General features: G+C 32.4%; 2 protein-coding genes across 2 annotated transcripts; both read right to left on the bottom strand.

Annotated features, from left to right (window-relative positions):
* Positions 1-2705: 2705 nt before the first annotated feature.
* LOC140976622 (glucan endo-1,3-beta-glucosidase 12-like) lies at positions 2706-4602 on the bottom strand. Its single transcript, XM_073440863.1, has 2 exons — positions 3152-4602; positions 2706-3012 (listed from the first exon to the last, which is right to left on the bottom strand). The coding sequence occupies exons 1-2, from the start codon at positions 4521-4523 to the stop codon at positions 2981-2983; spliced, it is 1404 nt and encodes a 467-aa protein (XP_073296964.1). The 5' UTR covers positions 4524-4602; the 3' UTR covers positions 2706-2980.
* Positions 4603-11894: 7292 nt separating this feature from the next.
* Positions 11895-13807, bottom strand: LOC140976158 (2-oxoglutarate-dependent dioxygenase DAO-like). Its single transcript, XM_073440085.1, has 3 exons — positions 13302-13807; positions 12785-13100; positions 11895-12327 (listed from the first exon to the last, which is right to left on the bottom strand). Exons 1-3 carry the CDS (start codon positions 13634-13636, stop codon positions 12079-12081), a joined length of 900 nt encoding a protein of 299 aa, XP_073296186.1. The 5' UTR covers positions 13637-13807; the 3' UTR covers positions 11895-12078.
* Between the last annotated feature and the right edge of the window lie 4167 nt (positions 13808-17974).

Below are 17974 nucleotides of genomic sequence, written 5' to 3'. Positions count from 1 at the left end.
AATGTAGAACACTACAGTGCATAAACTTTCGCTTTGTACAATGACAAAAGATAAGGTGAGACCGAGTGAGATACTTATATATATGAGTCTCATTCAACTTAGTCCATTATAATATTTTTATTAACCGACTTTGTCCTTCGTTTTTACTTCACTAACTTTGCAGTGTGACTCATTCAAGCATTAAATTTTTATTTTTTTAGTACATAGTGGCCTCCACTCTCACCGACTTCAATCTTTAGAAGTCGGTATTAGTAGTTTATAGGTAATATACAATTATTTAATTTTTATTTTCTGTCTTTTGATTAATTGTGTAATTTTTTATATTCTACTTAATTCATTTTTAGAATTTTTATAATCATGATTAGAAGTGTTGCACGCATACAATATAAAATTAATATATTTTAAAATGTTAATATTGAAGTGTCGAATAAATGTATTGAATCATTATTTAAGAACTTTTAGAAAAACAATATACACCATAATTCAGATTTAAAGATTAACATACAAATAAAGAATTGCGATGAATATCTTACAAAATAAATTGTGTTAGCTCAAAAAGATTAAATATGATTATTGTAAATGAATTTTTCTTAATTAATTAGAAAATTTTCAGCAAATGCGCTGAATTAATTAGAATGTTTTTAATATAGTATGTCGATAAATGTTTTTCTATATGAGTTAGTGATTGAGTCCTTATGACCATTTTAAAAAAAATGTGTCTTTAGTTATAGTAACGGTGTCTTATAATTTAAAATATTAAATGAAACAAATTATCAAGATAAAAAATTAATTAAGAAATTCAAAAATATGTGACTACTACTCAATTAGTTTAATTGACGCGCTCTTTAGTTTGCTGATTTAATAGATGTTAAATCCGCAATCACTGAGTTTGACAAGAATTCTTGTATAATAAAATACAATTATATTAAATTACTTGATTGTATATGTAATAAAATTTTGTATATTTCATATATTTTTGATTTATTTCATTTATAAGGTTGAAATTTTATATATTATGATATAAGATTTGTTATACATCTTAACATCGATAAATTCACTAAAAATTTATATATTAATCTCCGCTACCATATAATTCTGGTTTCGCTTTGTATATTCATTTGTTTGAATTTATTATTCCTCATTTTACCAAGACTCATAATATGTCAAACATGAAAGTGAATATTAATTTAAAGAGATGATAATATTTATATATTGTAATAAATATATTTACCCATCACAATACTGATAAAACTAACTTAAAAATAATATGTTGACGAACATATTGTCAGAAATCCAAATATACAACTCAAATGTCAACTTTGACAGTCAATTTTGAGTGACTGTCAAAATGTCTCAACAACCCACAATTTTTGGACAAGATAGTAACATCACAATTTTGAAATCAAATGATATTTTCCATTTTATATCAAAAATTCACGTTTGAAAATTGATAATATTATACATATAGATATTTAATATAAACTCGTGCGAGCTCATTTACGCTCACCTTTAAATGAGTCGACAAAATTTCAACCCAACTCACATAAACTGTTTGGCGGTGTATGCCAAACCGATAGAACCAACCCAAATTGACAGCTCAAATCGCAACGATTTTTTACCGTATTTTATTTAAATAATTTATAAATATAAACCGCAAAAAAATTTCGGTTGCAAAAAACTTTAATTTAAACACATAAATTCTAGAAAACTGTCACATGAGGACATGGAAAAAAATTAATAAGATTCCAAAGAAAATTCACAATTCAATAATGAGTTATTTCTAAACTTTAATTAATTTAATTTACATAATGAAAAGGTAAATAAAAAATCTAAATCATTGGATTAAAAATNTTGTATTTATTGAATTAATTACTTTGATTTCAAAATAATAAAACAAAGATATAAAATATATATTATGAAAAGTTTTAATACCCTAACAAATGCTAATCAATTATCATCACAATAATGTATTTATAAAGATTATTGTATGACGAAACACTTGCTGCTTTACTAAAAGCTATAGTTTTTTTGTAACAGTGCAACTCACATATTTTAAATTGTACAATATTTCAAGCATCGTGCTTCGATTGCTCTACCCAACGGACAATTATTGCACTCAATAATTAGCTCACTCATTGATTTTACGAGTAGAAAATAACTTACATGACTTTTAATTTTCTCATATCCACCTTTCCACTCGTTTTTGTGAAATTAAACGGGGACTTATAATGAACTGGTTATGACTAATAATAAAACACGCTTTCATTCCATTTAATACAATAAACATTTCAATAACTAGCTTGATTTATTTATGTTGATAAAGTGATTTGTACCATTTAATTCTATTATATAATATTATTAATCTCTTTCGGTGCTTCTTAAAATTTATTATTATGAGTAATCAATTTTTATTTTAAATTATTGTTTTTCAAGTTAAGGAAAATAATCTTTTTCATTTTCGTCAGGTTAGTCGGTCAATTTACGATATTAACGGTCTAATTTACACTTATTTCGATTTTAGTAATTTTTCATTGAATTGCTCGAGTGGTATTGGAAAATAGTGACGTGGTGACTAACATTGATATGTATCTATGTCTCACCTCCCAAAAAAGACTAAGATTGAAAAAAAAAATGCTAATTACCGACCAAAAATAAAAAAAACTTACCAAAAATGAAATTTACCAAAAAAAAAAAACCCTCCTCGGATGCTTAAAAATTCAAATAGAACAATCTTAATAGGTGGGAAATTCATTTCCTGCAAGATCAGTGGAGCTATTTTCTCAGAAAATGTGGAAACATGCCACAGACAAAAGACACTTTTCTTCTTCTCTAAAAAATAGACACTTTCGTTTTTCAAACTTAAAAAGCCTCTGATTGTGGAGGAATTAACTTTATCTTCTCCCCATGATAGACTTTCTGCCCCATTTCAGACTCGTTTGGATTATAATTTGACGTAGAACAAGAAAGTGGATATGTCCTGTTACTGATGTGCATATCGACATCTTCCATAGCCTGAAACAAACATGTGTAAGATGGACATCCATTAGAGAGAATAGGCAAGAAAATGCAACATTCATTCGATCTAAAACGTATGCTAATCAAGAATATTGTATGGGGCAAATGTGTAGCATAGGAATATCGAGAAACGTACTTGGATCACTGAACGTAACAAGGCCAGTTCCTTTGAAATCACAGTTCCAGTAGTTCCTTCCATGCATCTGATAGTATGCATTCATGGCATATGAAGCGTGTGCGTGTATCTTATCCGGCCCGAAACAATCTCCATTTTCATAAATTTCCCTACAGTCTACACCGCCAGGTCCGCAGCAAAAGTCCAGGACAGCCTGAATCACTTTGTCATCTGCGTGTGGTTTCGCCACGCACCATACGGAAGGACCCCTAGTGCTTGCTGCCACTGATGTTTTCTCCCCAAACTCTAGTTTATCGCCAGAACAAAACTGGCAGCTCAGATCCAGCTCGTACACTTTAGAGCCGTCGCCATTGAAGATCCCGAAATTCCTTTCACTTGCACCTCCTTGTTTCTTGTTCTCGTTGAACAGAGAGAAAAGGAAAATGTCTATATTTTCGTTCGGCCTCATGGGGGTCCCTTTATTTGCCTGCGCCCGTTCGATTAATCTTGTGTTGTAAGTCCTTGCATTTTCAGGTGTCACTGCTGTCTCACCGGCTTCGCCTTTTGATGGCCAACCAGACTCGGACACGACAATCTTGATTGAACGGTTGCCGAATCCTAATGAAGTAATGGCTGATCTAACACTGTCGATTTGTGCATCCAACATATTGGTGTACACGTACCCCTTAGGATCTTGTACCCTGGTGCCATTGCCTAGTAACGCATACTCTAGGTTGATTGTTCTAGGATTGTCTCGGTATGCGAAATAAGGGTATGCATTCACCATGAAAGGGGCACCGGTGTCTGCCAAGAATCCAACAATAGCTGTCATGGCAGGGAGGAGCGTGACAGCGAAAGTGGAAGCGGATGGAGGAAAGGAGGAAGCAAGAACAGCCATACTGTGCGGTGTTGTGACCTTGATTTTCCGGTCCAAGCCACGTGCAAGTAAGACTGAGTGCATGTTCTGAATGGCTTGGAAAAGAGCTTTCTGATCAAGCTTATCGTCTGCTGTTAAGTACTCATTTCCTATATTGATTGCTACTATGGAGGTGGCCGGAATGAAGGGGGCGACGCGGCTGGTGAACCACTCATCGGCAGCATGAGGGTCGGAGCTCAAGTTGGCAACATGTGAGTTTTCAACAGCAACAATGAGGTCTATGCCTGTGTTTGAGAAGGCTTCGAGGATTTCTGGGTCGGTGTCATAAATCTTGACCTTGTTAATGAGGGTGGACTGAAGCAGCTGAGCCACCCTCTTGGGCGGCGGGAGGTTATTTCCGACTGTCCCATAGTTGATGCCCAAGCCGGAAACTTGTGGCAGCGGGCTGAGTTGGAGGAGAAAAGGGAAGATAAATACGAGGAGATTTGCAAGGGACATTGCAATTGGTTTTTGCATGACTTTCTTTGAAGCTAGAGTGAGTGACAGTATCTTGCTAGTTGCTACTATATATGCCTAAAATCCAGCTTTATTTAAATTTTAAATGTAAATCAAATATTGAAATATATATTACTTAATTTTTTTGGGGAGGGATTTAGAAAACGAGTCCCACCATCAATTTAATAAATTCTTTCGTGCTGGATTGTAATTATTGTTTGTCGAATCTTTTGACTAATTGCCATTTTTCCTGTGATTAATTGAGGACCCTTGCTCTAGCTAGACCACATACCATGTTTTGTGTATATATACGGGACACAACCTACTAGCTAACCTTGTTGGGTTGACTATGTTTTCTCGGCTTCACACAATCGAAAAACATGCAATGAGGCTTCACACAATGGAGAGTTACGTCATTTCATGAAGTGTCTTCCTATGAATGAATGTATCTTTCCATTAATGGACGTGTCTTTTCATGAATGAATGTGTCTTTCCATGAATTATACATCCATTAACAATGCAACTTTTAGTAAATATTTGATATAGATGCATTTTGGAATCAAATGATACAGCCAAGAGACACAATGATATAATCCAAAAGTTGTGAGAGTTGGTTTGACACTTTATGCTTTAATATTGCTTCAATTACAATCTCTTACATTAATCCGGTAAAGCAATTCTTTATTTTTTGAGTTGGTGCTTGATTTTTCCTGGAGTGAAGCTCCATGATATATATATGGAGCTTTTTAGTGATCTGTCGATGAGGAATTAAGGGGTTGTTTGGAAATGTTTTGAGGAAGGAGGATTGCTCATGTATATTATGAGGTTTCTAGTGAAGAAGCCTAAACAATTTTGGATTTTTTTTTTACGATTTTCGGTGTACTAATGTGAAGGTGTACACGCATTGTCATCATATCGGTACCACGACAATGGTGCATCGGTTCCATATAAGCACTATGTCGAGAAAATGATTGAATTTATAAACAAAACAAAGTTAGAATATTAAGACTAAAATTTGACAATACAGAAGATCAAAATTCTAAAAAAAACAAATATACATTATCAAAATTGCAATTTTTTCTTTTTTTTATAATAGTTCAATTTAGTTTTGAAAAACAAATGACAAAAATTTGATAGGATGAATGAATACTTTTCTTAATTATTATTTTTAAGTAGCATGAAGAGTTAATTCATACTAGTGATTGGCACACGCGATGTGTTTTATATAATATTTAATTTTTGAAAAAATGATTTTTGAAAATTATAATATGGTTTCCAGTTTGATTAATTGAATAAGTTTTTCCCTTTTTTTAGGATTGGTAGTTTTCCCCCCTTTTTTTTATTAATATTTGCATTAGTTTAGTTAAAATATATTTGACAGACCAAATCGGTTACTATAAATGGCTCAATTTTAATTAATAGTATAAATATAGATATATATAAATATAATATTTTCGTAATACACCATATATTTTTTAATTTTTAATCCATGTTAATGTCAAAATATTGATCCATTATTCAAATAATAAATCTTGAGATTTAATTCAAATCTCACTTATGCAAATAATTATCCAATTCATATATTTAAAATCCAATCAATCCATATCATAAACAAATTAAAAACGAATTAGTTTAATGATATATAATTGAATTTCAACATTTAAAAAATTATTTTTAATTCTCAAAAGCATATAATTATAGATTTAGTTTATATAATATACGTGTATTAGCAAATATAAAATTGTAGAGAATTTTAAAATTTATAAAAGGAAGGCAAGTCCATGTTGGAAAATAACATAGTTTCACATTTTTAATATGTTATATACCATTTCTTAAAATTAACTTTTTGGCAATTATAATTCAAGATTGATTTCATTATCAGTATATCAGGTTTAATATACATTAATATATTAGGCATGTTATGATTTTAGATGATGAATCTTGTGTGATCGACCACATCAGTAGCCGGTTTATCAAAATTTATAGCTGATAATAATCGTGTAATTCAAATTTTTTAAATCATACCATATGTATTCATGGGCGGATGATATGTAACATTCTATTAAATGATAATTATCAAACATACATAGATATAATCCAGCTATTTAGGCCATGCATGACATGAATTGGCAGCTGGATTATTCAATTAAATGTGACATTTAATAATTTTAAATTTGTTGTTTGATTTTGATGTCCTTGTGTGTTATTAAACACCGCTTGTTTAATATTTATTAATATATGACAATACAATTGTCATATTTCAATCGTTCTATCAGCAAAAACAATTATTATTTAATAAAAATTCTCTTCCTGAAAATTGAACTGATTACAATGTATAAAATCAAACATGTTACATTTTTCTTCATACCATTTACATGATTAAACATTTGTCATTTTACCAAAAACTATAACTAAAATTAACAGTAAAACTTAAATATTTTAAACTTTACAATAACTAAAAGTATCATATTTTGATTGCATATCTAATTATTGCTTCAAAAAAATATAAAAGAGATATGTGAATGGCAGTTGTTTTTAAAATTTTATAAAATAAAATTTATTGACTTTTCATGTACTTAAATATCCAATTTCGTCATGGTTATTCCTTTCAATTTCCTAGGTATAATGACCTTTCGACGGAAAAGTAAACCCCATAAAAAAAAAAACCCCCACCTTGCACAAGGAAAAGCACACCAAATGGGCACCAAAACTCCCTAAAACGTCGAGCAAATAGGGGCTGTAATTCTCGAGTTTCAGCAGAATTGAGCCGACATTCTGGTCAATTTTCGAACCAAAGGTTGTCCATTTTCGAAGAAAAGTTTCGTTCCTTTAATTTCAAAGTGCAAGAGCAGCATCCAATCCAGCAACAATTCGAGCCACTTCCGAACAAAAAGTGTCCCTCACATTTCGTTTGATTCAAGAGATAGGTGGGCTTATGATTCAAGAGATAGGTGAGTCTTGGGGCTGGTGATGAACCCACGTTCCAAGCAAAACCATTTTTACATTGCTATTGTTATTTACGTGTTAAGTTATACACTTGCGCACTCTTTGATTTCTTTCGCGTTGTAAAGACAATGGTTGATTATATGAATTGGTTTGACAAATTTATACTATGAAGCTTGTTGTTTTACGATTGTATAATTGTTAAACGACGTCAATACGTCTTGGTCTCAAGTGCGTGATAAGTAGTAAAGTCAAGAGATGGTTGTGAGTTAATATCTAAAAATTAGAAAAGAAAACAGTCCACTTGAAAATAAAATGCACTATTATGTAGAATTTAAGGGAAAACATTTAAAAGGAGAATTGAAAAATAATGAAGTAAAATATGTATACCACACTATATTATAGTAGATGAGATGTCAAGACTAACCACCATAACACAACACAAAATAACCACGTCGCTATTAATTGAAAAAATATATATATTATAAAACATCATAGATTTTAAAAAGAAAAAATTATCCTACTCAAACAATTATCTTAATTAATTATCAATTATTTTAATAAAAATTCATCTTTAAATCTTAAAATTTTAAGATAACATTCAGATCTTTAATTGCAAAAAAATATTTTAATAAATAAAAGCTAATTAATATCCACACGAGTATAAATATTAAAATATTGCATCATCGTCTCAAATATATATATATTTGTTTTTCGATGTGATTAAATGTTTGTCGTTTTACCAAATCTATATTTTATATGACTACGGAAGCCACGACCTCTACCTTTCGGTGTATACTAACACAATAACATAGAAACCATACTAATCAAGTAAACCGCGATGATTAAACCATATACAACATGAAAATGTTGGTGGAATTCAAGAATCAAACTCTTGAGTATTGGTCAAGTGGTCATTTACTCTCTTGACTTGAAATAACTTTTAAATCCCTAAGTTGAAATTATTACATCCAGAGGAATTTCCGGTCAAACCAAATTGACCTGAAACGAGTCCTCCAACTTCTTTTGTGGTGTCAAAATCGTGCGAAAACGGTTGCTTCATTCATATTATCCTCCCTCTCCTCTCTCTCTCTCTCTTCTCCTTCACTAAAATTTAAGAAACCCCCATCCATTTCCAAAATCCCATCATTTTATTATTTCAGGTTTTTTTCCACTTTCTCTCCCAAATGAATTAAATCCTTCACGCGCGCACACACACACACACACACACACACGCGCTATCTATATACGTGTATGTAATTTTATGCTTTGAATTGTGGTACTAGTGCAGAATTAGCATGCTGACGATGGGGTGGGAGAGGTTGTTGGGCAGCTTGAAGTCGAAAATCAAGTCCATGAAATTGAAGAAGCCTTACGACAAGATCGAAAAGAGCGAAAGCATGAGGGTCGAAATCAAGAGCCGGAAAGCGCGAAAGCTCATCGAAGAAACACTTAAAGTCGCTGATTCACCCAAGACCAGAACCTACTACTTCTAAAGATTTATATATACTAATATACATACATACACTGGTCCATTGGTGTATGCTTTTGAGTTATATATATAATTAGTTCTCATGATATATTAAAGCTATTAAATAAATTCATGTTTAATGTTTTTATTTTCTCTTAAACGTCGGATAAGATTGTTGCTAATATATTTCCTTAGCGATAAATTATGAGATGGAGGAGGGCGATTAATCCCTCGAACAATAAATAACTAAAATTTTACGCGTAAATTATTTTTTAAAAAAATTTAATTTTGATACTGATTTTATTGGGTCGAATTTCATTTCAAAAATTTTCAGATTACTATCCAAATTATTGGTTTAGTGCGTGACTCACATGGTGTGTATTTTGGTAAGTTAACCGGCCAAAATTCAAAAGACATGAGGGATCCATATGCCTCGGCCCTCGAGTATCCATGTGTTATAGGTGGTAGGGTGGGTGCCACAATCTGATTAATCTTTTTAAGTTTTTATAATTTAAATAGATGTTTGACGGAGTTTACAAACCATTTATAAATTGATATATGCATGGTAGTTGCGTAAAATATCAAAATTTTATGTAAACATCGATGAGATGTCATCATATATTGGATGTGATGAAATATATAAAATTGCACATATCAAAGCTATATATTGTGCACATTTATGTGATCACTGATGATGTATTACTCATCTATTATATGTGATGAAACATAAAAAAATTGCACATCCAAATAAATGTACGTGGTAGATGTAAAATATATCACAAGTATATATATTGTGATTGTGACATTATTTTTAAGACAAAAGGAATTTAAATTAATAATAAGCTATAATTAAGATACTCTAGGATTAAATGATGGTTCCTTCTACCGAATGTTATAACTATTGATAATAGTATAACTTTAATATTTCATAGCGCACAACAGCCTGAACATCATGTGTCCATCGTTTTTTGTAGCAAAGATAATTATTATTCCCCTTCAATCCGCTCTCAAGAATTGTGCTCCTTATAATTCATTTAAATCGAACACATGATTTTACTCTTACACCAATCATAAGATCAAACATTTATCGCTTAATAAAAAAAATTCTTTCTTTGCAATCATATGTGCTTAAAATTTGTAAAGAAATATGAAAGGAGCCAACCAAATGTAAAAGGTGGAGAAAAAGGACTTCAAGAATCATTGATGAGAGGCAAATGCACGACAATCAGAACCAAACAAATCAAAGTTGGTTGTGATGTTAGGCAGTGTAGATTCATATATTTAAAAAATAATAAATAATAATCGTTTATGTATAATTTTGAATGGTAAAGTAATCGTTTTTTTATTCAATTTTGCACTAACAATATATTTAATANAAAATATATAACTAAATCAAATATATGAAAATCTTCATTTTAAAAAGAATCATAACTAAACAAATTATTTTAAAAAATAAAAATATATAAATTTTTTTATATATTATATGATACACACAATACATGTGTCGTCGTACAAGTCTTTCAACTATCCCAACTGAAAAGCGTTAAAGAAAGTTGAGATTATATATTTATCTGCCTACTATCTTATAAATCTAGCATATTATTCATGATTTATTTAAATTTAATCTCATATTGTTCATTAAATTTAATCATTCCTGTACATGATATTCAATATATATGTTGTTGTTCTTTTTTTATTAAAAGGATTTTTTTTTAAGACAAACTCGAAGCGACAAAATATCTACGTCTCCCTATCTATAAAAAAAAATATCAATAACACAGGATTGACACAATTAATAAAGCTTTTGACACTTAAAATTTTACATCCAGATGTAATTTAATCAATATTGCTTCGGGAAAAAAAAATAAGAAAAAGCTAATTAAATTGTAATACAAAGAATCTCAGTAAATTACAGACACTACTTTAAAGTTTATGAAAATAAATTTTCCTTTATTACATTTAAGTTAAATGTTCACAAATTATTTTAATTAATCTTAGTCCTCAACAAAATAAATTTTTGTTTATGCATAAACGGAATGGAAGAATCATCTAAAAATGAGTAAGTCTCTTGTAAGACGATCTCATGAATTTTTATCTGTAAGACGAATTAACACTACCGATATTCACAATAAAAGTAATACTCTTAGTATAAAAAGTAATATTTTTTCATGGATAACCAAAATAAGATATCCGTCTCACAAAATATGATCCGTGAGACCGTCTCACACAAGTTGTTGGCTCTAAAAATATATTCAATCAGTCAGTTGAAATATATATTTTTAAAGCAAAAAACAAATGAAAATCAGTGCTTACTTTTTAGTTTGGGAATGAGAAATCAATATCGTTTAAAGTTGGCATGTTCTTTTTATACATTTGTCAAAAGAAAATTGAAATATAATAAATAATTTCTAAATAAAAATTAAGTAAAGAGAATTAATGTTATCACCAAACTTAAAAAAATCATCGAATAAAAAATATTAGAAGGCATTTTCCTCCAATATTTCAGGGTGTTAATAAAAATAATTATATCCTAACGTAATGACATTTTCAATTTTTTTTCAAATACTAATATGGCTTGAGTTAAAATATAGTAAAAAATAATCTTTCAATTTTTGTAATAATAAAAAATAATCTTTCAATTTTTGTAATAATAAATAAGAATATAATCTATGAGAATTTAAAGATAAATTAATCATTTAAATACTAATAAAAAAATCTATAAAAAAAAATTATCGCTTGAGCTTGAGCTTTGAGCTTGAGTACCTCAGAACGGACTCTAGTTTCTTTGAGTTCGGTCAAAGTTGAGCTTGAGCCAAGCTTTGGCTAAAACACTCGTAACTTATTGACGGCCAGCTCGGCTCCCAGAAACGTAGCTTGGCTCAAACACTTGTAACTTATCGACGGCCAGCTCGGCTCCTCGCACTCCAGTTTGCAACAAGCTCAAGCGGAGGCTCAGAATATTGTGGAAAGCCAAAAAATGACGGGATCAAAATGGTACATTTAATATTTCGAGACGACAAGATGTAAGATACATATTAAAACAGCATGCTTGTCAAATGTTCTCAAGAATCACGAGATATTGATTCCTATAAACGTCACACCAACAGTTATTCATCAAAACAACCGACCAACACAACATTATACGACACTCGGCATAACTTTTCACGACTCAACACGTAAATGGCCAAGAGCTTCACCGCTGTGAAAATTATTTGACACTCGAAGTTTTCTGTAATCCTGATACATGAAAGGAGTGTACATACGGGGATGTGCCAAATCTATGAGCTCTGGTGGTGTTTCCACCATTGTCTCCTCGGGCCCTAAGAGAAACGAAGCTATAGAGAATCTTAAGCCAGCTTCCTTGCACGTTACTCGGTGTTCCACATTCAAGAATCGTCCATTGCTCCACACCTTTAGTTATATGCATCACAGGGGTTCAAGAACAAGTTCAAGACAGAAGAAAGGTTGTAGTTAGTCGTTAGAGTTTTTCTTACAAATTTCAATCAGGTAAATTTTTTACCCTTTATTGGCGCTCCAAAAAATAGGGAACTAGAGCTCAAATTTCACAGGACTGAGATTTTATTTCACACACGTTGAACGTATTAGATTCTAATGGCGTTTTAATCATTTGAACATGCATCACTTCACTAGATATATGGGCCAAGTACAAGTAAAGGTCGATCAAACTAACAATGTTCGACAAAGAGAATCATGTGTTCATCCAACAATACCTACATATGAACTAGTATTGACTAAAGATTTTCAAATTGAAACAGGAAACAGAGGGAACAGACTTTGAATTTCCAAATAATCCACATATCATCAAATATCATACAGGCGAATTTGCTGAAAGATTTTACATACTTACAGCTGCAATATCTCCAAGATTGACAAGAAGCGTTCCAGGGCAGGGGTCTACCGCCACAAAAGTTCCACTCCTTTTCTTTACTTCAAGGCCACCAATTATTTCATCGTCCTGCAGAATAGTTAGAAAGCTAGAATCTGTGTGTATTTGTACTCCAGGCGAACCCACTGTTTCAGGAGTGAAGGTGTATTTATTGATCCTGAACTGGCGAATCCACTTTTCAAAGGAAACGCTACTCAGCCCCAGCCCTTCTCCCATTCTTTTCCCAATGTACATCATCAGTTCACTCACTGCTTTAGCATATTTCAGAACAACAGTCCTGTTGATCATAGCATCTTACAAAGATTAATCACGAGTACATAGAACTCTACTTAAGGTTGTTTCAACACAAACAATGGTTTTACTTCCATGTCAATGGGAAAAAGTGGAAGTTTAACCAGATTGATTTAATTTGTAATAAGGTGATTGCAGTTGATGAAATGGAAAGAGGTTAAATTTACAGATAAGGAAATTATCCAACCTCTGGTGAGGAGTTGCATCCAACTTGGAACAGAAGGAATCGACGGCTATAGTATTCCCCATATCATAAAGCCCTAAAGCTTCGTAAAGGGGATTGATTTGCGAAGGAGCCATGTACCCGCTCCCCGCAATCACATCCACGTTTCTCCTCTTGATTTCCTCCGGCAACTCCAGAAGTGATTTCACCACCGCCTTCATCTCCGACATCAGAGATCCCGGAAGAATCCCATCGAAATTCACGATTCTGAAGCATCCCCATTCTTCGCACGCCTCTATAAGCTTGGATAACTGACCCGGGAAATCTTGGGTATCGATCACCGGGACGGGTGCCGCCATTACGCCGGAAAATCTTGGCTTTACTTGCTGTAGCTGGAGATGGCGTCGGAATTTTCTTGGAGTCGTTCGTTTCAGGACTCAGGAGTGTGATTAACCAATAGATTGGTTCGGAATTTAGCGGAGACGGCGTTTCTAGTCTCTCGCATTTTGTCGGCTTCGTCAGGGAAATGTCCATTTCCAAATGGACGAAAATTAAATAAATCGAAACAAGAAAATAACATTTTAATTTTTTTGGGGGGGAAACAAGAAAATAACTTTAAAATATCCTAAAATTTTTATGATTTTCCTCATTTTGCCGCTATCGTGTGGATTTTTTTAGTACAACGTGAGGGAGAGAGACCGAACCTATGTCTATGAGTTACATGGATGAGACCACTACCACTGACTAGAAAACCCGGTCTCAGCATGGCTCTTACTCTTATTAAGGCAAATATGCAGCATAAAACAGATTCTTACAATGGAGCAATAGGCGCATTTTAGTTGTAGTTTGCATAAGAACTAGTTGAGGAATACTAGCCAATGATGCTTGCATTTTGTCCTCGGGAAACGAAAAATCTACTAGAGATCCCCGTATATAATTTTCATAAGATGTTAAGTCGAAATGACCATGTCTGCAGATCGCCACGACACTTTGGATTCGCCCGTCTCTCTGAAGCGTAGACCTTTTCTTATGCTCGCTGATATGGCATGAACTGGTTCTGGTGCTGCTACCGACCCCACTCCTAGCAAATTTTATGCCACCTAAAGAAACAAAAACACACGAATTAGTATCTTAAAGAAATATGAGGCATATGTGTCACGCTCCGAGCTCGAGATTGGTCGACATTGACGTTGTTCAACAGTCACATAATCGTAAAACAACAAGACTCGTATCACAATATATACCAAAATCAGTTTATTTCTCAAATAACTCAAAATAATATCATCTTTACAACGAAAAATTCCAAAACAAAATAACATTGGGGAAGCATTTTACAACTTAATAAAATAATTTTGAAATAATGTGATTGGAGTAAATTCTTGAATTTAACATCTTCATCACTAGTCCCAAAACTGTCCTGGTTTTCTTCTTCAATATGTTCTTCAGACTTGTCAAGGGAGGATAGAGTAAGGGATGAAAGATACGGTTATCACTCAGCAAGTGGATGCCGTTAAAGTACATGCATACCAAATATACATGATCTTTGAAACAACATATCATGCATATCATATTTCGTATAACATATACCATAAGCATAAATGTAAATATAAAACTGGTCGAGGCACTGAGATTATTTTACTTTCCGTGGTTTACTGATACCAGTCCTTAATTTTTAATTTTCCAAGGGGATGAGACCATATAACGGTTACAATTCTAACGTGTAAATATCATAAACTTATCGTATGTTAGGATTATAACGCATATCCAGTTGAATCATCGCAGTGCCAAAACATAAGGTACTTTCAACACAATACGAAACGAATAACTCATGTTTTAACGAAACTTTTGAAACCTGACTTACTTAAAAGAACAAGTGAGCCAAATTATATATAAAGCCAACTTACCTTAGTATTGAATGAATAATTCGAAACCACAGAAGAATCACGTAAACGGAACTTCGAAAACTTGGCCGCATTTCGATAAAAAAATCAGTTGTATTGCGGAATTATTTTTGACTTATTGAATCGTTAGATCGAGCTTAAATTTGGATAGTACGTTTATAAACAACTCATCTAAATTATGAACTGTGAAGATCGAGTTTAGAAGACGGACCAGTTTATGGACGCAAAACAATATGTATGTTGTTCTCGCATAGAATCTGAGTAGTTTTCTTATGGAGACTATACATGAAAAACTAACTGTTAGATTTGACTGAATATTTTATATGTTATTCAAAACATATGATAGTTTATCGTGAATGATGGAGATTAGATTCTGGTAATAAAGCGATGAAAATAAATTTTTGATGGTGGACAACACATCGATGACTGCATCAATACTTGGATCAAAACTTCGAACTCTTGCACAATGTGACTCTCGAATTTTTCAGTATTTCTTGCTTGAGAATGGTGTGAGTTCAAATGTGGGGTGTTGCCCTATTTATATAAGTGCATGTAGTGCTTGAAGTGAACTTGAACTCTATCTTTATCCTTCATTCAAATTTCGAATTCATGATAGATTGCTATCTAAATTATTTTGAATTTTGGTTGTGGATAGATGAACATCAAGATCTTTTTATGTTTAAATTTGAGCTTTAAATTTTGAATCCTTCTTGGATAGATTGTACTCAAATATTAAATTATCTCATATCAGTTATATAATCCAGATAATTATTAAATACAATCTTTGATAATCTATTATCAATGTGGTATACAAGCTAAGCAGTGTACAATGGCCACTAATAATAAATATTTTGTATACGTTTTTATTCTAGGATGATAAGTAACTTATATTGTAGAAGAGTCATTACGCATCCTTGTACTCATTCAAATGCATCTGCCCCAAGTTCAAAATATGCAACATATGTATAAAGACGGAGCCACCTCAAAGGCTGGGGTGGATTCTGACCTGAAGTCGTTTTTTCGAACATGTATATATTTAGTATATTTAATTTAATTTTTTATATGTATAATAAAATTTATTTAACTTAACACATGCTAAAAATATTATTAAGACGTGCGGACTTGGCACACCTGCAGCAGTACACAAACTATCACATTGTCCCCACAACGACAAACGAGCAACGACTACAGCAGGAAATTATAACCCCAAATAAGGCACAAGCAAAAGCAACCACATTCTTGACTCCTTGCTGCGCATTATACCAGACTTGAGGGACGGCTGTGTTTGCTTTGTGCGAGCAAGCAGGGCTAACGCCTTCGTATTTGTGGTAGATTCTGGCAGGTGTATTGAGTAGTTTTTCCAATCTCTTGGCTCTGCATCCAACTTAACAAGCGTAAGATTTTCCTCAACGAGTTGAGCATAATACATCACAGTCGGGCAAAGTGTATATGACCAACCTGATCAAAGGAGTTGGACGCCAAAGCCTATACACATCTAAAACTTCTTCTCGGATGTCTATAAACCGCTCATTTGTGGCCTCTTTTTTTATTAATTCATCTGGGAATAAAGGCAGCCAGTCCTCGGATTTCACCTTTGGATGTAGATAAGGAGGTGGTTTTACTGGTAGATCTGATGTTAGATTGTACCACTGCTTAGGAATTTCGATTGCCTTGGTAGATTCGGCTTCAACGCAGAATTTTGAACCGGAAGAAAGGTTCTAGTAAAATGTTTCACTGCCCCGGCCAATGCTCTTTCCATGTTTGTAGAACCATTAATGGTAATTATAATATCCCATGCAAGTACATTACTATTAATTAACTCTACTATTACCATCAGATAAATCATGCATTCTTAATATTCTTGTTGGGCAAAAATTGGTGTGAGACAGTGTCACGGGTCGTATTTTGTAAGATGAATCTCTTATTTGAGTCATCCATGAAAAAGTATAACTTTTTATGCTAAGAGTATTACTTTTTATTGTAAATATCGGTAGGGTTGACCGGTCTCACAGATAAAGATTCGTGAGATCGTCTCACAAGAGACCTATTTTCTTGTTGTTCTCTGTTATCTGAATGAAATATTAATATTGTTTCAGTTTGATGGCACCATAATCATAATATAAGTTCAGTATAATTATTTAATGAATAGTTTTTGAAATATTACATGATAACTTTTGTGAACTCTTAATATTCTTTTTTTTTTTTTAATCTGATCATCATTTGGAAGGACAAAAGACAACATCAAATATTAGTAGTTACTCCATTTTAACTTGCGTAACAAGAGAAATTTAAATAGTGTAATATGAAAATTAACATTGTTTTTTAATTTATATAATATGAATCTAGCTATAAAAATAAAATAAAAAAAGTGAAAGGGATGAGTAGCCATGGACTCCCTGTCAAGAAGGGGTATTTTCAACAAAGGGAAATATGAAAAGAATTCATGCTGCAGGTTGCAGCTCCTTCAAATTATGATCTGTGAATCTGTTATTCGTAAATCATAACTAAAGAACTCGAAATTCATCGATCAAGACCTCTTCTAATTAATACTGCAAATATCAGTTCTTCACAAACACATGAGAGAACTGGCATGCAGAAGCCAACTTTTAGCAGAGAGCAAGTGAAAATATAACATAACTTCCTACAAAACCGTTGCGAGATTGATGAAGAGGTGAATTGAGAGACCAAGTACAAGATAAATAGAAGTCACCTTTAACGTTTCGGATTCAGAAGGGCATATCGTTGACATATCTTCAGTGCGTCAGAAAGCCAATTGGAAGTATCTCGTGTATATCT

This window comes from Primulina huaijiensis, chromosome 5 (genome assembly GCF_012295235.1).
Source record: "Primulina huaijiensis isolate GDHJ02 chromosome 5, ASM1229523v2, whole genome shotgun sequence".
NCBI classification, from domain to species: Eukaryota; Viridiplantae; Streptophyta; class Magnoliopsida; order Lamiales; family Gesneriaceae; genus Primulina; species Primulina huaijiensis.
Note: the sequence above shows the minus strand (reverse complement) of the source record. Positions and strands in the feature narration are given on the sequence as shown.